Source organism: Entelurus aequoreus, linkage group LG05 (assembly GCF_033978785.1).
Source record: "Entelurus aequoreus isolate RoL-2023_Sb linkage group LG05, RoL_Eaeq_v1.1, whole genome shotgun sequence".
In the NCBI taxonomy this organism is placed as follows: domain Eukaryota; kingdom Metazoa; phylum Chordata; class Actinopteri; order Syngnathiformes; family Syngnathidae; genus Entelurus; species Entelurus aequoreus.
The window spans coordinates 44,857,074-44,873,024 of record NC_084735.1 but is presented as its reverse complement, the minus strand read 5'-3'; the positions used below and the strand labels follow the sequence as shown (position 1 = coordinate 44,873,024).

Genomic DNA, 15,951 nt, shown 5'->3' with positions numbered 1-15,951 from the left:
GCGCAGATGCAGCCACGTCCATATGCTGGGCTCAGGCGCACACGCACAGGAAATGATGAAAGACGGCATTATTATTATTATTAGTCAGCTTAGCAATTATAGTTTGTCACTTTCTCTTGGGACTTGTTTGACTCCCTAATTTTCCACACACACTAATGATCTAAGTCAGAGAAATCATGAGTTGTTTTTTTGTTTTTTTAGCTCATCACTAAAAAAAGTAAGTACTTTCCCACACGTGACAAAAGTTAGCATATCTTTAAAATAGTTTGTGAATTAAACTACTGAAATCAACAATATTCTTGAGCTGTGGTTCTCTCATTTTTTTCACCAAGTGTGCCGGCAGGGCCAGCAAGGCTAACATAACCAGAGATCATGATCATAGTTAAAGGTAAAAGTCATTTTTAATTTACTTTCCCTAAATATCTAAAATGGGTTATACTTCTTCTTTCTTTTCTCCTCTGCCCCTCTCCCTTGTGGAGGGGGAGTTACACAGGTCCGGTGACCATGGATGAGGTGCTGGCTGTCCAGAGTCGGGACCCGGGGTGGACCGCTAGCCTGTGCATCGGTTGGGGACATCTCTGCGCTGCTGACCCGTCTCCGCTCGGGACGGTTTCCTGCTGGCCCCACTATGGACTGGATTCTATTATGTTGGATCCACTATGGACTGGACTTTCACAATATTATGTCAGACCCACTCGACATCCATTGCTTTCGGTTTCCCCTAGAGGGGGTGGGGGGGTTACCCACATATGCGATCCACTCCAAGGTTTCTCATAGTCATTTACATCGACGTCCCACTGGGGTGAGTTTTCCTTGCCCTTATGTGGGCTCTGTACCGAGGATGTCGTTGTGGCTTGTGCAGCCCTTTGAGACACTTGTGATTTAGGGCTATATAAATGAACATTGATTGATTGATGATTGAGCGCTTCTCTACATTAAAGGTACTCAAAGCGCTAAGACACTATTTCCACATTCACCCATTCACACACTGATGGTGGGAGCTGCCATGCAACCACGACCCATCAGGAGCAAGGGTGAAGTGTCTTGCTCAAGGACACAACAGACGTGACGAGGTTGGTAGAAGGTGGGGATTGAACCAGGAACCCTCAGGTTGCTGGCACGGCCACTCTCCCAACTGCGCCACGCCGCAATAAAAGTATTCATATTCTCGTCATGTCATGTCATGCTCCTTCCAGTGCTGTTGTTTTTAGGTTAGAGTTTGTATCCAATCAGAATTCAGCTATCTTACGTTGCCATGCTGTACCAAATCTGCCCGGGGCCTTCAGAATTAACAATGCAGGCGTTTGTTCGGCACATACAGTTGATAGATAATTGCGATAGCCAATCAGATCACGAGTTGTCAGTAAGGCCTGCGAGATGGCCTCACGTTAAACGTGACATTTACGCGTCCCGATACTCGTCGGGAACGTTAGCGGACGAATTTGAGAACACAGAGTTGATAGACAGTTGCCAATAGCCAATCAGATCACAAGTTGTTGACAGTAGCCCATCTAGGTAGCCTGATGTTAACGAGACTGTGATTGGATATTCACGTGTCATTCCAAAGTGAGTATCCATTCACAAGTTTCAATTTGGCAGGAAGTGTTGTGGCGTAGCCATACCGGGCTAGCAGAGAAATCACTGATACTCACTTTTTTAACCCACAAAGAAGGAGAAGAAAACGTAGAGGTGGCAGATTTATATTTGCAAGGCCATTTTCAAGAGGGATATTTAAAGAGAAACTACATCTACATCTTGTGAGACAATGTCGGCGATGAAATGGGGAAATGCCCGCCATTTCCACTCGAATCAACCGACTACGAGGGGTACCACTGGCTTATACGGCGTCAAATGGGTGCCACAAATTGTGAGTTCAAATATTTTCTTTATTTTTTCACGTTTAATATGTTTTTTGCAATTTAAATTTTGACAGTACCACATAAGACATGTTTTAATTGCTGATGCAGGTTTATTGATTTTTAAATGAGCCAGAAAATTAACCGTTTCGTACACTGTTGAGGTGTTTCAATGCCCAGTAGTGCGTAAATGTGTTTCTGCATAGAATTTCTCCAGCAATGGTCATGTGGTGACATAAATAATGGTATTTTGAGAGGTAATTATTGAAGTCGGACATCATTGAGGGCGTAGGGGGGAAACGCACGGCCCGCCACTGCACCAAGAACTACCTCAGAAAACACTTGGCTCTTCAGGTACCATCACAATGACCAATTTTAAGTACAGTACCGTAGTAGGCCTAAGTAGTCATTAGAAAACAAGGCAAAGGTTTTATTTAACAAGTATATTTAATAGGGGTGTAAGTTCTCTTTTTTTTTTTTTTAAACGATTCGATTCGATTTTATATTTGTGGTTGCTGAAACGATTCAGGGACAATATTACTTTCTACTAAACCGATTCAATGAGTCGAAATGGATCCCGTAACTGTTCAGCAAAAAACAAAAATCAAGAAGTGTGACTGTGAAATAAATAGTGGCTACTGGACACTGCAGGTGAAGTTTCCTATATTCCTGTTCAAATTATGGATACAAACAAGCAAGTAAACAACAATTAATGGCCAATGCATTCACATCTTATTTGAATAAAGTGCAACTAACACTTTAGGTTGAATTAACAAGAGGAAACATTTTCTGCTCACATTTTCAATATTCAAGCAATTTTCTATAAAAGTACAGCACAGTAGATTTACCTGCTAAACAAAGTTCCCCGTCCCAGCCATACAGTGTCTGTTCTCCACTCTGGCGTCGCCGATGACGGACAGCGTCCTAGGTGTGCGGAGATGGACACTCATCCCTGCTGAAGTTAATGGTCCCTTGCTTCCTAATTTCCATAGCCTTCTTGAGCCATCTCTTCTATTTAATTGTTTCTCATCAAATTACTTCTTGAGTTGTGGGAGTCGGTGCTATGTGGTAACATGCATCACTGTCACTTCCATTCTGTTGGCTGAGTCTTCTGTGGTTTAAAGTTGTGTTGCGGCTTTGTCATTGTGTTGTGTCGTTTATTGTGGCTTCTTCAATCATGTTTTAGTTGAAAGTTATGATATTGAAATGGCCGGCAGTGGAGAAGGATAGACTGTTAGAGATACACTCTCAGATGCTTTCTTAACAGGCTCTAACAAACTCAGGAAGTCAAAACACACACATATATAAGAGCTTCTGTTCGCCACAATTCACATTTAAACACTGAACATACAGACATCCAAACTCTCGCGGGACACTGCCACTCGTTTGTTTTGGCGCCACCTAGTGGACATATTAATTAATTAAATGATGCAGTAAAATGCGGACACGTTTGTTACCGGACATTTTCTAATACGCCTCTGCCTTGAAGACTATGTAGCTATAATGAATATGTAACTATAATTATTTACTTCTATAAGGACCCCGACTTAAACAAGTTGAAAAACTTTTTCGGGTGTTACCATTTAGTGGTCAATTGTACGGAATATGTACTGTACTGTACAATCTACTAATAAAAGTTTCAATAAATCAATCAAAAAGTTTATATTTAGACTGTAATATTGTTCAAATAAGTGCTTCTCAATTAATTTCTATTAACCCCCCCACACACACACACTCTGCTGCGACCATAAACAGATGTCAAAAAAATTGTTACAAGTACACCTCTGAATAAGAAGGGAAAAAATATAGATAAAACTTACAACAAAGAATAACTTTGATTGCATTTAGTCTGGAACAGAAAAGATTTACAGTGCATTAATTTGCCTGACAAATTTAAACTATCAACATTTTTTGACCAACTTGAAGCATTTGATACTGAAAAATACAATTGAATAAATGTAATAAATATTACAACATTTAATTCAAATGGAACAGCATCATTAACTAAGGAGCACAACCTATAAAACACTTTAAACTACAAAATAAAAATAAAACAATTTATGCTGATTTTTTTTTTTTACTCAAAATGAGAAAATCAGGATTATGGCTACAATGAGCACATTTTGTAGTGCACAGCTTTTTGAAGCGGAGTTTGACGCATGATACTGCATGATGATGATAAAGTATGTTCCCCGAGGTCACACGTGCACTCCACCCCTCTTTTTTTCCACGAAAAAAGAAAAGAAAAATGTGAGCTTTGCTGTTTTTATCTGTATACACTGTATCATCAGCTTTTTGCAGATGATGTGGTCCTGATGGCTTCATCTGGCCAGGATCTTCAGCTCTCGCTGGATCGGTTCGCAGCTGAGTGTGAAGCGACTGGGATGAGAATCAGCACCTCCAAGTCCGAATTCATGGTTCTCGCCCGGAAAAGGGTGGAGTGCCATCTCCGGGTTGCGGAGGAGACCCTGCCCCAAGTGGAGGAGTTCAAGTACCTCGGAGTCTTGTTCACGAGTGAGGGAAGAGTGGATCGTGAGATCGACAGGCGGATCGGTGCGGCGTCTTCAGTAATGCGGACGCTGTATCGATCCGTTGTGGTGAAGAAGGATCTGAGCCGGAAGGCAAAGCTCTCAATTTACCGGTCGATCTACGTTCCCATCCTCACCTATGGTCATGAGCTTTGGGTTATGACCGAAAGGACAAGATCGCGGGTACAAGCGGCCGAAATGAGTTTCCTCCGCCGGGTGGCGGGGCTCTCCCTTAGAGATAGGGTGAGAAGCTCTGCCATCCAGGGGGAGCTCAAAGTAAAGCCGCTGCTCCTCCACATCGAGAGGAGCCAGATGAGGTGGTTCGGGCATCTGGTCAGGATGCCACCCGAACGCCTCCCTAGGGAGGTGTTTAGGGCACGTCCGACCGGTAGGAGGCCACGGGGAAGACCCAGGACACGTTGGGAAGACTATGTCTCCCGGCTGGCCTGGGAACGTCTCGGGATCCCCCGGGAGGAGCTGGACAAAGTGGCTGGGGAGAGGGAAGTCTGGGCTTCCCTGCTTAAGCTGCTGCCCCCGCGACCCGACCTCGGATAAGCGGAAGAAGATGAATGGATGGATGGCACTGTATCATATGTCAGTGGTTCTCAAATGGGGGTACGCGTACCCCTGGGGGTACTTGAAGGTATGCCAAGGGGTACGTGAGATTTTTAAATATTTTAAAAATAGCAACAATTCAAAAATTATTTATAAATATATTTATTGAATAATACTTCAACAAAATATGAATGTAAGTTTATAAACTGAACATCAAATCAAGTAGGCTATTCCATTCATTACCGTAAACCCAGGGTTTCCCCCATGCCATGATGGGTTGACCCTCACTAAAATGTCTGTCAAAAAGAACTGTGAAAAGAAATGCAACAATGCAATATTCAGTGTTGACAGCTAGATTTTTTGTGGACATGTTCCATAAATATTGATGTTAAAGATTTCTTTTTTTGTGAAGAAATGTTTAGAATTAAGTTCATGAATCCAGATGGATCTCTATTACAATCCCCAAAGAGGGCACTTTAAGTCGATGGTTACTTCTATGTGTAGAAATCTTTATTTATAATTGAATCACTTGTTTATTTTTTAACAAGTTTTTAGTTATTTTTATATCCTTTTTTCCAAATAGTTCAAGAAAGACCACAACAAATGAGCAATATTTTGCACTGTTATACAATTTAATAAATCAGAAACTGATGGCATAGTGCTGTATTTTACTTCTTTATGTCTTTTTTTCAACCAAAAATGCTTTGCTCTGATTAGGGGGTACTTGAATTAAAAAAATGTTCACAGGGGGTATATCACTGAAAAAAGGTTGAGAACCACTGTCATATGGAAATGTCTATGGTCAATTAAAACATATATTAATACAACATGATGCAATAACACATAATAGGTCATCTCTTAGTTTAGAAAATGCTACCATGAATGATAAGAAAGGGAAAGAATGACATTACTTTATTAATCCAACAGCTCAAATTTGACATCATTAAATAACAAAATGCACAAATGTTCACAATCAAATCCTTTAGGAAGTGTAAATAAATAAATAAATAGTTTTGTTTCCTTTTCAAAAACAAAAAGTATGTATGGCATTTCCTCAGTTTAATCTACACTACACAGATATATCTATAAATATTTAGCCTCAATTGTATTTATTTACCTTTTGAAGAACTGTATGACTACAACTTTGTAGGAAGAGTTTGAGGGCAGCCCCATGTGACTAAAGCAAGGTTCAATAAGGCACGTTTACATAAGTTTTGGTGCGAAAGAATTTGCAGCCAACCTCAAGCCCTTCAAATACTTTTTTCAAACTACCCAAAAAGAGTGGAAGCTGCAAAGAGAAGAGCAGCTGTGTTTAAATACTTCCCTTTCTGTAATGCAGATATACAGTGTATCCGAAAAGTATTGATAGCACTTTCTTTTTCCACATTTTGTTATGTTACAGCCTTATTCCAAAACGGAATAATCAATTTTGTCCTCAAAATTCTACTCACGGTACCCCATATTGACTATGTGACAACGTTTTTGTTTTAAAACTTTGCAAATTTATTTAAACTAAAAAAATCACATCCTTTGTTGATGCACCTTTGGCTGCAATTACAGCATCAAGTCTTTTTTAATACGATGCCACAAGCTTGGCACACCTATCTTTGGGAAGTTTGGCCCATTCCTCTTTGCAGCACCTCTCAAGCTCCATCAGGTTGGATGGGAAGCGTTGGGTTTTATCCAGGATGTCTCTGTGCATTGCTGCATTCATCTTAGTCTAGTCAGGGAGCTGACCAAGAACCTGAGGGTCACTCTGTCAGAGCTACAGCATTCATCTGTGGAGAGAGGAGAACCTTCCAGAAGGACAACCATCTCTGCAGCAATTCACCAATCAGGCCTGTATTATAGAGTGGACAGACGGAAGCCATTTCTTAGTAAAAAGTTTCCCAAATTGCACTTGAAAGACTTTCAGACAACTTTCAGAAACAAAATGCTCTGGTCTGACGAGACAAAGATTGAACTCTTTGGCGTGAATGCCAGGCATCATGTTTGGAGGAAACCAGGCACTGCTCATTACCAGGCCAATACCATCCCTAAAATGAAGCATGGTGTTGGCAGCATCATGCTGTGGGGATGTTTTTCAGCAGCAGGAACTGGGAAACTAGTCAGGATAGAGGGAAGGATGAATGCAGCAATGTACAGAGACATCCTGGATAAAACCCAACGCTCCTATGTGAGTATTTTATTTTATTTTAATACATTTGCAAAAAAAATTAAACATTTTCACATTGTCATATTAGTGTATTGTGTGTAGAATTTTGAGGACAAAAATAAATGTATTCTTCTTTGGAATAAGGCTGTAACATAACAAAATGTGGAAAAAGTGAAGCGCTGTGAATACTTTCCGAATGCACAGTACTATAAAGCAGCTGCAGTATTACTGCTGCCCGGTCTTAATGCAAAAAAAAAAAAACTTCACAGGAGTGATATGATGAATGTGTAGTCCAGTATTACAACAATACAGAGTGCAAGGTCTTCTGTTAAAAAAAAAAAATTCACAAACTTTTCAGCAATTGTTTCAGCATTAAATCCGCTTCAAGTCCCACATGGCAGGACATGATCAACAGAAGTCCCTGCATAATTGTGCATAATTCAGATGTCTTAATTCAATGAATGGGATTGCTCCTCTTGCAAGTAATTAATAGCAATATAAATAAACAGTATGTCTACAAATCTGACTGGGAATGATCCACAGTCAGAGAAATTGCAATAAAAGTGTAAGGGAGAGGAACAAGAGGAGCACAAATGGCCGAGTGCAAGTACGCGCTTAAAGCCACTTCCATCATTGAAGAGTGTTGATCATGTATTGATTATGTATTGATCATGTATCGATCAAATAGCTAAGACGGGTTTTGGCACAATGACAACAAACTGCACAGACAAGTTTGCATGAAGAGAAAGTTAAAATGAAGAAATTGTGGATAAAACCAAAAAAATCACAGACAGTGTGGCAGTTTTTTGGATAAGGTCTGTAAAAATAGATGTCACTGTCCCACCATTGTGAGTGTGTGTGTGTGTGTGTGTGTGTGTGTGTGTGTGTGTGTGTGTATGTGTGTGTGTGTGTGTGTGTGTGTGTGTGTGTGTGTGTGTGTGTGTGTGTGTGTGTAGACCATTTGATTAGAAATTAGCTGCTCAACAACGTCCCAGTGAGTTAAAAGCCAGCACCCAGCAGGTGGATTCTTTGAATGTAGTGCAGACGTGTCAAAGTCTTCTACCCACCACCACCAAACAGGAGTCAGGTCTCAAAGTAGGTGTAGATCTGTGAAACATACTGCATGACGCTCTGCCAGTCGGGCCTGTCGGTCTTCATCAGCTCCTCAACGTTCTGCTTGGAACAAAAACATGGACAACATCAGGCCGACACATTTTTTTATAGTGTTGTGATGAAAAGAATAGCGTTAACTAAACAATGGAAATAGAAGAATTGCACAGATGAATGCTGAGTCCTGACAAAAACAAAAAATCTCTGCTTGCCTCACAAGATCTTATTTGGCAAAGAGAAAGAATGAGATGATAACCATAGAACTAATGGTGGTGATGTGTGTAAGTGTCTCGGGTAAGGGATGGGCACCGAAACCCAGTTCCATAATGTAAGCCGTAGAAACCAGACATAAGAAAGAAGAAGCTATCGGTGCTAAGTGAATGCAGACTCCAACAAGTGCATGGCGGTGATATCGAACAAGCAACGTCATGTTTGTAACATAGCGTCCTGTCACAAGTTAAGGTTAGTAATACGTCCAACGCTCTTTTTGAACTTATTACTAACCTTAACACCGCTAGCACCACAGTGCTAGGCTAGCCATTAGCCACAACAACACAGCACTTCTTCATTATGCACCAGTGACGGTTACAGTGAGCCAGGTTGCTTTCAGGAACCCCCGGAATTATGAGGATCAATATTACAATGAGCTTTTAGCACTTTCTCTATGTTCGGTATTGTTGCAATGAATATGACAATTTGTTGACGATTTTATTACTTACCTATTTTTAGAAACGTAGGCACACCGGATTATAAGGCGCACTGCCGATGAGAAGCTCTATTCAGGTCTATTTTCATACAAAAGGCGCACTGGATTATAAGGCGCATTAGGGGGGTCATATTATGACTTTTTTTTCGACATTTAAAACACTTCCTTGTGGTCTACATAACATGTAATGGGGGTTATTTGGTCAAAATGTTGCATAGATTATGTTTTACAGACCCTTGTAAGCTGTTTCTGACCGTCTCTTCAGGATACGCCATTTTTTGAGCTGTCTCAACTTTGACAGCGTCTTCTCCCTGTCATTTTTATTGTAACGGTAGTTTCTAGCGCTTCCAGATATAAGTTAGAACTGGGGCGGCGTGGCTCGGCTGATAGAGCGGCCGTGTCAGCATCTTGAGGGTTCCAGATTCGATCCCCGCTTCCACCATCTTAGTCACTGTTGTTGTGTCCTTGGAGAAATTACTTTACCCACCTGCTCCCAGTGCCACCCACACTGGTTTAAATGTAACTTTCACTATACAGGTATATGTAAAGCACTAGCTTTACAAAGCCACACAAGCGGTGTAGCTTTGTAGCTTACCAAAGTTGTATTGTAACATTTTGACAGATTTTTGAGCGCTGTGTGTAATGTTTTATATTCTCAAAGAAACATCAAAGTTTTGGTGTTCTTGTTTACGGGTACTTGTAAGCATCATTTATTGAACAGGCTTCAGTCAACTTGCAGTCCACACGCATATCTTATGTATGACTGCCATCTACTGGTCACACTTACCATTATCCCATGTAGCAAATAAAATTGCTTCGAGGTCAGTAAGCACAACCAGAATTAATACTTACATTAGTCGAACCAGGTTATAAGGCGCAAGCATTTCAAGTACGCCATAAAGTCCGAAAAATACAGTAGTTACTGTTTATTTTGTGTAATTCAAGTATTTCAATTATTAGTCTGTTCAATTTGAAGGCCACAAAATTACATAAGAACAAAAAGTTTTTTGAGGTTTTTTTGTACATTTTTGACAAAATTGTGCATTTAAAAAAAAACAACTGTTTAAGTACTGGCAGGCTTTGTTCAAGCACCGGCACCATTTTTCAAGTAATGATTTAGTACAAGTGTTGGTTAAAATGTAAACAATACCCATTCGTAGTAATGGCTCATACAATATGGCTGAGATGATAATAAACAAACAATAATGAAAGAATGTCAAGCAAAGTGTGTTTTTACGCAATTCAAAGTTGTAAGTCTACTTTTTAACACAGTTAAGAATTTTAATGCTCGTTTCAAAATGTGTTAACTACTATGAAGATGTTGTGATGGCTATAGTTTAACCCGAGACAATATAATTTCCATTCTACAATTGGTGTCCCGGAACAGATTAAAAGTGTTACATTACAAGAGATAATAATAATAATATGAACCAAAACTTGTAGCTACAAGCGTCCACTACACAAAAAATGTGAACTTTGTTCAGAGTGGAACATTCCTTCACATTAAACAAGTTCTTGTGGAAGTTCTTCTGCCTCCATAGAATAATGTTTGACTATTGGATGTATCTGAATATTTTGCAGTGGTGGTGTGCTGTGTCTCAGGACAGGACGCTGTCATTCTGTGGTAATAAGGTACAACGTACAAAATATGAAAAAGGGCACTCAGGACTAAACTGTAAAAGACTTCAAAGTTGTTGTGGAAGATACGAGTAACGAATGAAATCCAGTTGGAGTGAGACATGCTAATTAAGTATAATCAAAGAGCTTTTATTTAGTCCTTTTATGATAAACTGTGACGTCACTGATGTACTTGATAGTAAAAAAGATACCAGAACACTCCTGAAGCAATCCTACAAACAAAGAAGTTGCTATGCTAGACGACAGAAGACCGTCAGGAGGCTCGTAAAGCTGAGTTGTTTTCAGTGAAAATTGTCAAATGAATCGATCCCTCTATGTGGTCACTTAGTGGTCAGCTTGTGGGTGCACATGTGACTTTTCTACTCACCAAGGAGGTTTTGATGCCAACGCTCTCAGCAGCCTGAAAAGCCAGAGTCAGATTCCGAATCTGAAAGAAAAATCAACCATCACTGAAAGATGACATTCTCTGCAGTGAGTTTGTAAACTATCATTATAACTTAATGCTAGTTTAAGTGGGAATCTAAACAATATACTGTGTTATCATAGAGCAGAAGATCTATTTTGATACATTTTGTACATTAATCAGTCCATCCAGGAACTTGCGATTGCGCCAATTTACAGAAATTAAACTAATCTCCATGAATTATGTGCGGCCTCGCAACTTTGCCTACACGTTTTGGCCGTCATTTTTGCCTACCAAACTTGTCTTTGAGCGGCGCTCACACGTGCACATCAACTATCTCATCAAAACGTATGTTTCTTGTGTAGATGAAGCAGAAAGAGCAACGTGTAACAAAAACTTTAATTAACACAATTCTCGTCAAGACATATTTCCAGTTTCTGTCTACAGCGCTAAGCCTTCTGGGTAATGTAGTAATTGCAAACAATAAGAATAACCCCAGAGTCAGGGTTTTTTCTGCAATAAAACCCACCACATGTCTCTTATATTCCATTCCAAACAATTTTTTTTAGAATATTTTTTGGTTCTTTGAGAGAGGAGATTTTAAACATCTTAAATTGGTCACTTCAAACAGAGGGTCTTTCCTGCTGCTTTTAAAAAAGCGGTGGTGCGGTGGTGAGGAAAAGCAATTTAGATGCTGACAATTTAAATAATTACAGACCTGTATCAAACTTACCATTTTTAAGTAACATTTTAGAAAAACTTGTTTTCAAACAATTATATGATTTTTTTAAATAATCACAATATTTTAGAGAAGTTTCCGTCTGGTTTTAGGGTGAACCACAGTACAGAGACGGCCCTTTTAAAGATCGTGAACGATCTACAGGTTGAGTGCTGACTCTCAAAAACTGTCAGTTTTGGTTCTACTGGATCTTAGTGCTGCCTTTGATACAGTAGATCACCTCATTATTTTAAATAGACTGAAACACCTGGTGGGCCTCTCTGGTACTGTTCACAAATGGTTCACTTCCTATCTCTCAGACAAAAAATTATTGGTAAGTATGGATACATGCTCCTCAAAAACCCATGAACTCACATGTGGTGTGCCTCAAGGATCCATTTTAGGTCATATTCTTTTTAATATTTACATGAATCCACTTGGCAGTATCATCAGGAGACATGGAATTCATTTCCACAGTTATGCTGACGACACACAGTTGTATATTTCCATGTCTCCTGATGACACAAGACCAATTGATACTCTTTAATTGCATTGCAGATATTAAGTCCTGGATGGCAGATACATTTTTACAGCTTAACCAGGACAAGACTGAAGTCTTGGTCATCGGCCCTGAGACCCTGAGAGAGAAACACATATCAAAACTACAATCATTGTCTCCAACTCCATTACTACAAGTGACAAATCTGGGCGTCGTGTTCGACTCTGACCTTAGTTTTATACCACATGTAAAAAATATGACAAAAATAGGTTTTTATCATCTTAAGAATATAGCCAGAGTTCATTCAATTCTCTCTCAGGGCAACACGGAGACGCTAATGCATGCTTTTATTACAAGACGCATAGATTATTGTAACGCCCTGCTTTCTGGTCTTCCTAAAAAGGTTATTGCACCATTACAATTACTCCAAAATTCAGCGCACATGTCCTGACGAAGACCAGAAGGCGGGCTCACATTACACCAGTTTTAAAATCGCTGCAATGGCTCCCCACGTGTTTCAGGATCAATTTCAAGGTTCTTCTTATGGTTTATAAATGTTTTTATGGTATTGGGCCTTCTTATCTTTCAGATCTGCTTTAACCCTATGAACCTTCACGGGTCTTGAGATCCTCCGACACTCATCTCCTAGTTATTCCCAAAGTCAGGACAAAGTCACGGGATGGCATCTTTCCACCATTACGGCCCCCGTCTATGGAACAGCTTGGCGGAAGACCTCAGGGCTGCGGAGAATGTTCATGTTTTTAAGAGTAGACTAGACTTAGACTTTTTGTTTTGTTTTTAAGAGTAGGCTTAAGATCCACCTTTTTGATTTGGCTTTTACCTGATATTATTTTATTGAAGTCCTTTGTATTTTACTTTTTATCCCATTAGTTATGAAATATTTTATTTAGTTACATTTATTTATTTATTTATTTATTTACTGTTTTCTCATATATATAATATATATATATATATATATATATATATATATATATATATATATATATATATATATATATATATATATATATATATATATATATATATATATATATATATATATATATATTTTTTTTTTTAAATAAGTCTTACTTGTACTTTATTCTTTATCTCTACTCATGGTTCTTACTATTTTACAAGTTTTATTATTTTTTATTTTCCAACATTCCTCAGATGAGCCATCTGCCTCAGGGCTTATCGGCTGTGCTTGTGGGGAAGCTTTTGTATCAGGGTCCTGGCGGCCATGGTCTGATGACCTCCTGGTGCAGATGGCTCCTGTGATAGTGTTTACTCACATGTCTCCTCTGTACTCAGCCATGCAATCATCGGTCCATATAGTTGCATATGTGTGTATGTTGTGTGTGTGTGTGTTTGGTATCTGTGTCCGTGCGTACGTATGTGATAATGGGGGATATGGGTTACCGGGGTATTGTTTTGAACTTTGTAAAACACTTTGCGTTGCATTTTTTATGTATGTAAAGCGCTTTATAAATAAAGCTTGATTTGAATTGATTTTGATTAGTATATAAACATTTACTTCTTAGTGTACATGTATTTACATTTGTATTTAAATTGTATTTATCCAGTGTAAAGAATTTAAAATACATTGTCATTTCCAATGCTAACCTATCAAAGAACATTTACGTAACCGAGATGTTGGAGTATAATGATAATATCTCAAAGTCGCTTATCTACCAACAAAAATAAAGTTATAGATCATTCTCAAAAATTCACAAATGATCTTAATGTTAGGGGGTAAATGTGTTGGAACATAAATGAAGGTTTAAGATGAACAAAGACTTTTCAAGCATAAAATATAAACGGAGAATGTCTGCAACTTGAGAATGACAGAGCAGACAGCAAACAATAAGAAAGCCTTTGGTGGTGTTTCTGTTTATAATTGTCCTTTATTATTACTTATAAATAATTACAACATTGTAGTTTGACAATGCTCTAAGTATTAGCTTTCACTGCCATCTAGTGTCTACTTTTAAGTCTGTGCAGTATAAAACAAGTAAAACATCAATACAGTATTTGTTTTTCAATTTGTGTTACACTACTGTGCTTTTTAGATTACAAGGAATTTTAAAACAAATTCATAAAATTACAGGCTGATTCAATGTTAGTAAAAAAGCCTTAAAACATTGCAACTAATTGAAAAACTGCTGTGAATTCAGGCATTTTAAGCAATCACAAAAAAGCATTCAATATCCTAGAGGGACTGATTAAAGATGCTTAAACAATCCTATGTGGGTACATTTTTGGTAAGCTATCTGAACAAAACAACAACTTAGCTTTGTGGTACAGGTGATGAAGCAAATACTTCATAATATCTAATTAATTATTGTGTTTCAATTTTACAATATGCTAAAGGCTGGTAAAAATTAGCTACAGGTCAAAATGTCCACAGAACAGGTGTTTATTTTGTAAAAGCAACACTTTACACGTTCTAATTAGTGAATGACGAATACGAAAAGAATACTGTTAAAAAATAAGATAATTTGTTGAAAAGTAAAGTACTGCTGCAAACATTTCACCAAATAAAAAGGTAACCTGTGGTGAACGCGCAACAACTAAAACTATGCCGTCGTATCCGGGTCCTCCCTTTAAACTGCTGGAACTCATCACGATTACAGCATATTTTAGATGACGTTTCGTTACACTCTCAAAGCTTTTTTTTCCATCAGTTCAGATGTAGTCCGGCCGTAAAAGAGCATGTTTCCCTTTTTCTGCCTAAAAGGCGAGTCCATCAATTTGGTCAAAACATCTATGATAAAGGGCGAGCGAGGCAGTAATGGGATTAGAGGAAGGACAGATTATACTGAGAAGAGCTGCTTGGGCCTAAGGGTAAAGTCACTCAGCAAGAGTTATTAAAGCCAACCCCCCGTCTTTTGAATCATTCACTGGCATGGGCAGCGCCATGTCTCTGTCATCAGTTAAATGTTAAACGCACACAGCTCATTTATCACATAGGATGAGTCAATGCAGGTATCAGGTGTTTGTTTATGTTTTTCACGCATGAAGGAGCCTTGTACAGGACTGATGCACGTTACATACCAATTCACGTTTTGGGGCTATCAACACCAAGCTATAGCTGCCAGCATATGATAAGTCAGTTATATGAAAAAGCAGCTAAACTCATTAAAGTATGTGGTGCAACTATACCAATATGAGCACTGACGTCTAAAAGACATCCTCAGGGTTTGGTTTACTGCCCTGCTTCCATGAAAGTATTTTCTTGTCAAAACATAACCTTTGTGAATGAAACTATGTGCCTTTCAAACTATGCATGAACACATATTTGCTCACTTGCTGCATGTTGTAGGAACTCATGATTACGTATGACTGGACAAGAGGATGAATGTGGGGGTGTGGTTCTGTACATTATGTAATGTGTATAGGGGAGGGATAAGTAGGCATGTTTTACCGAGGCCACAAACACAGGGCCCTGGGCTTTTGTAGTTTGAAGATTTCTTTTCTGCTATTTAAATGATCGAAAATATATCATAAATGTTAGTATAAAATTGATATTCATTGTTCCACCTTGTTAACGGCAAACCTAACTTCAAACACTTTTCTCCACACAAACATCATCAAAGGTCACCTTTAAGTATTCACACACAACACCAGCATTTTGGAACAAGGATGAAGAAGAAGAAAAGTAAAAATAGAATAAGTCTGTGTGGCAGCATGGGCAAAAGTTGTGTACAAGTTACAATTTTGCATCTCATTGCCCACAACTGTAGTGCATTCAAGGACCATTAATTAAAGATAGAAACAAAT

At 38.8% G+C, this 15,951-nt stretch overlaps 1 protein-coding gene across 8 annotated transcripts in view; it reads right to left on the bottom strand.

The window, feature by feature from the left end:
* Nucleotides 1-5,836: 5,836 nt before the first annotated feature.
* The window catches only part of specc1 (sperm antigen with calponin homology and coiled-coil domains 1), a 149,094-nt gene continuing 138,979 nt past the window's right edge, over nt 5,837-15,951 (bottom strand). For 3 of the 8 annotated variants that reach the window (XM_062048193.1, XM_062048192.1, XM_062048201.1), the window contains 2 exons: nt 10,916-10,975; nt 5,837-8,270 (listed from right to left, as the gene is read on the bottom strand). In XM_062048193.1, the coding sequence (XP_061904177.1) occupies nt 8,178-8,270; nt 10,916-10,975 (153 nt within the window). In that variant the 3' untranslated portion in view covers nt 5,837-8,177. The remainder of the gene's footprint in view (nt 8,271-10,915; nt 10,976-15,951) is intronic. The other 5 variants (XM_062048194.1, XM_062048197.1, XM_062048198.1 and 2 more) reach the window with 5 other exon arrangements.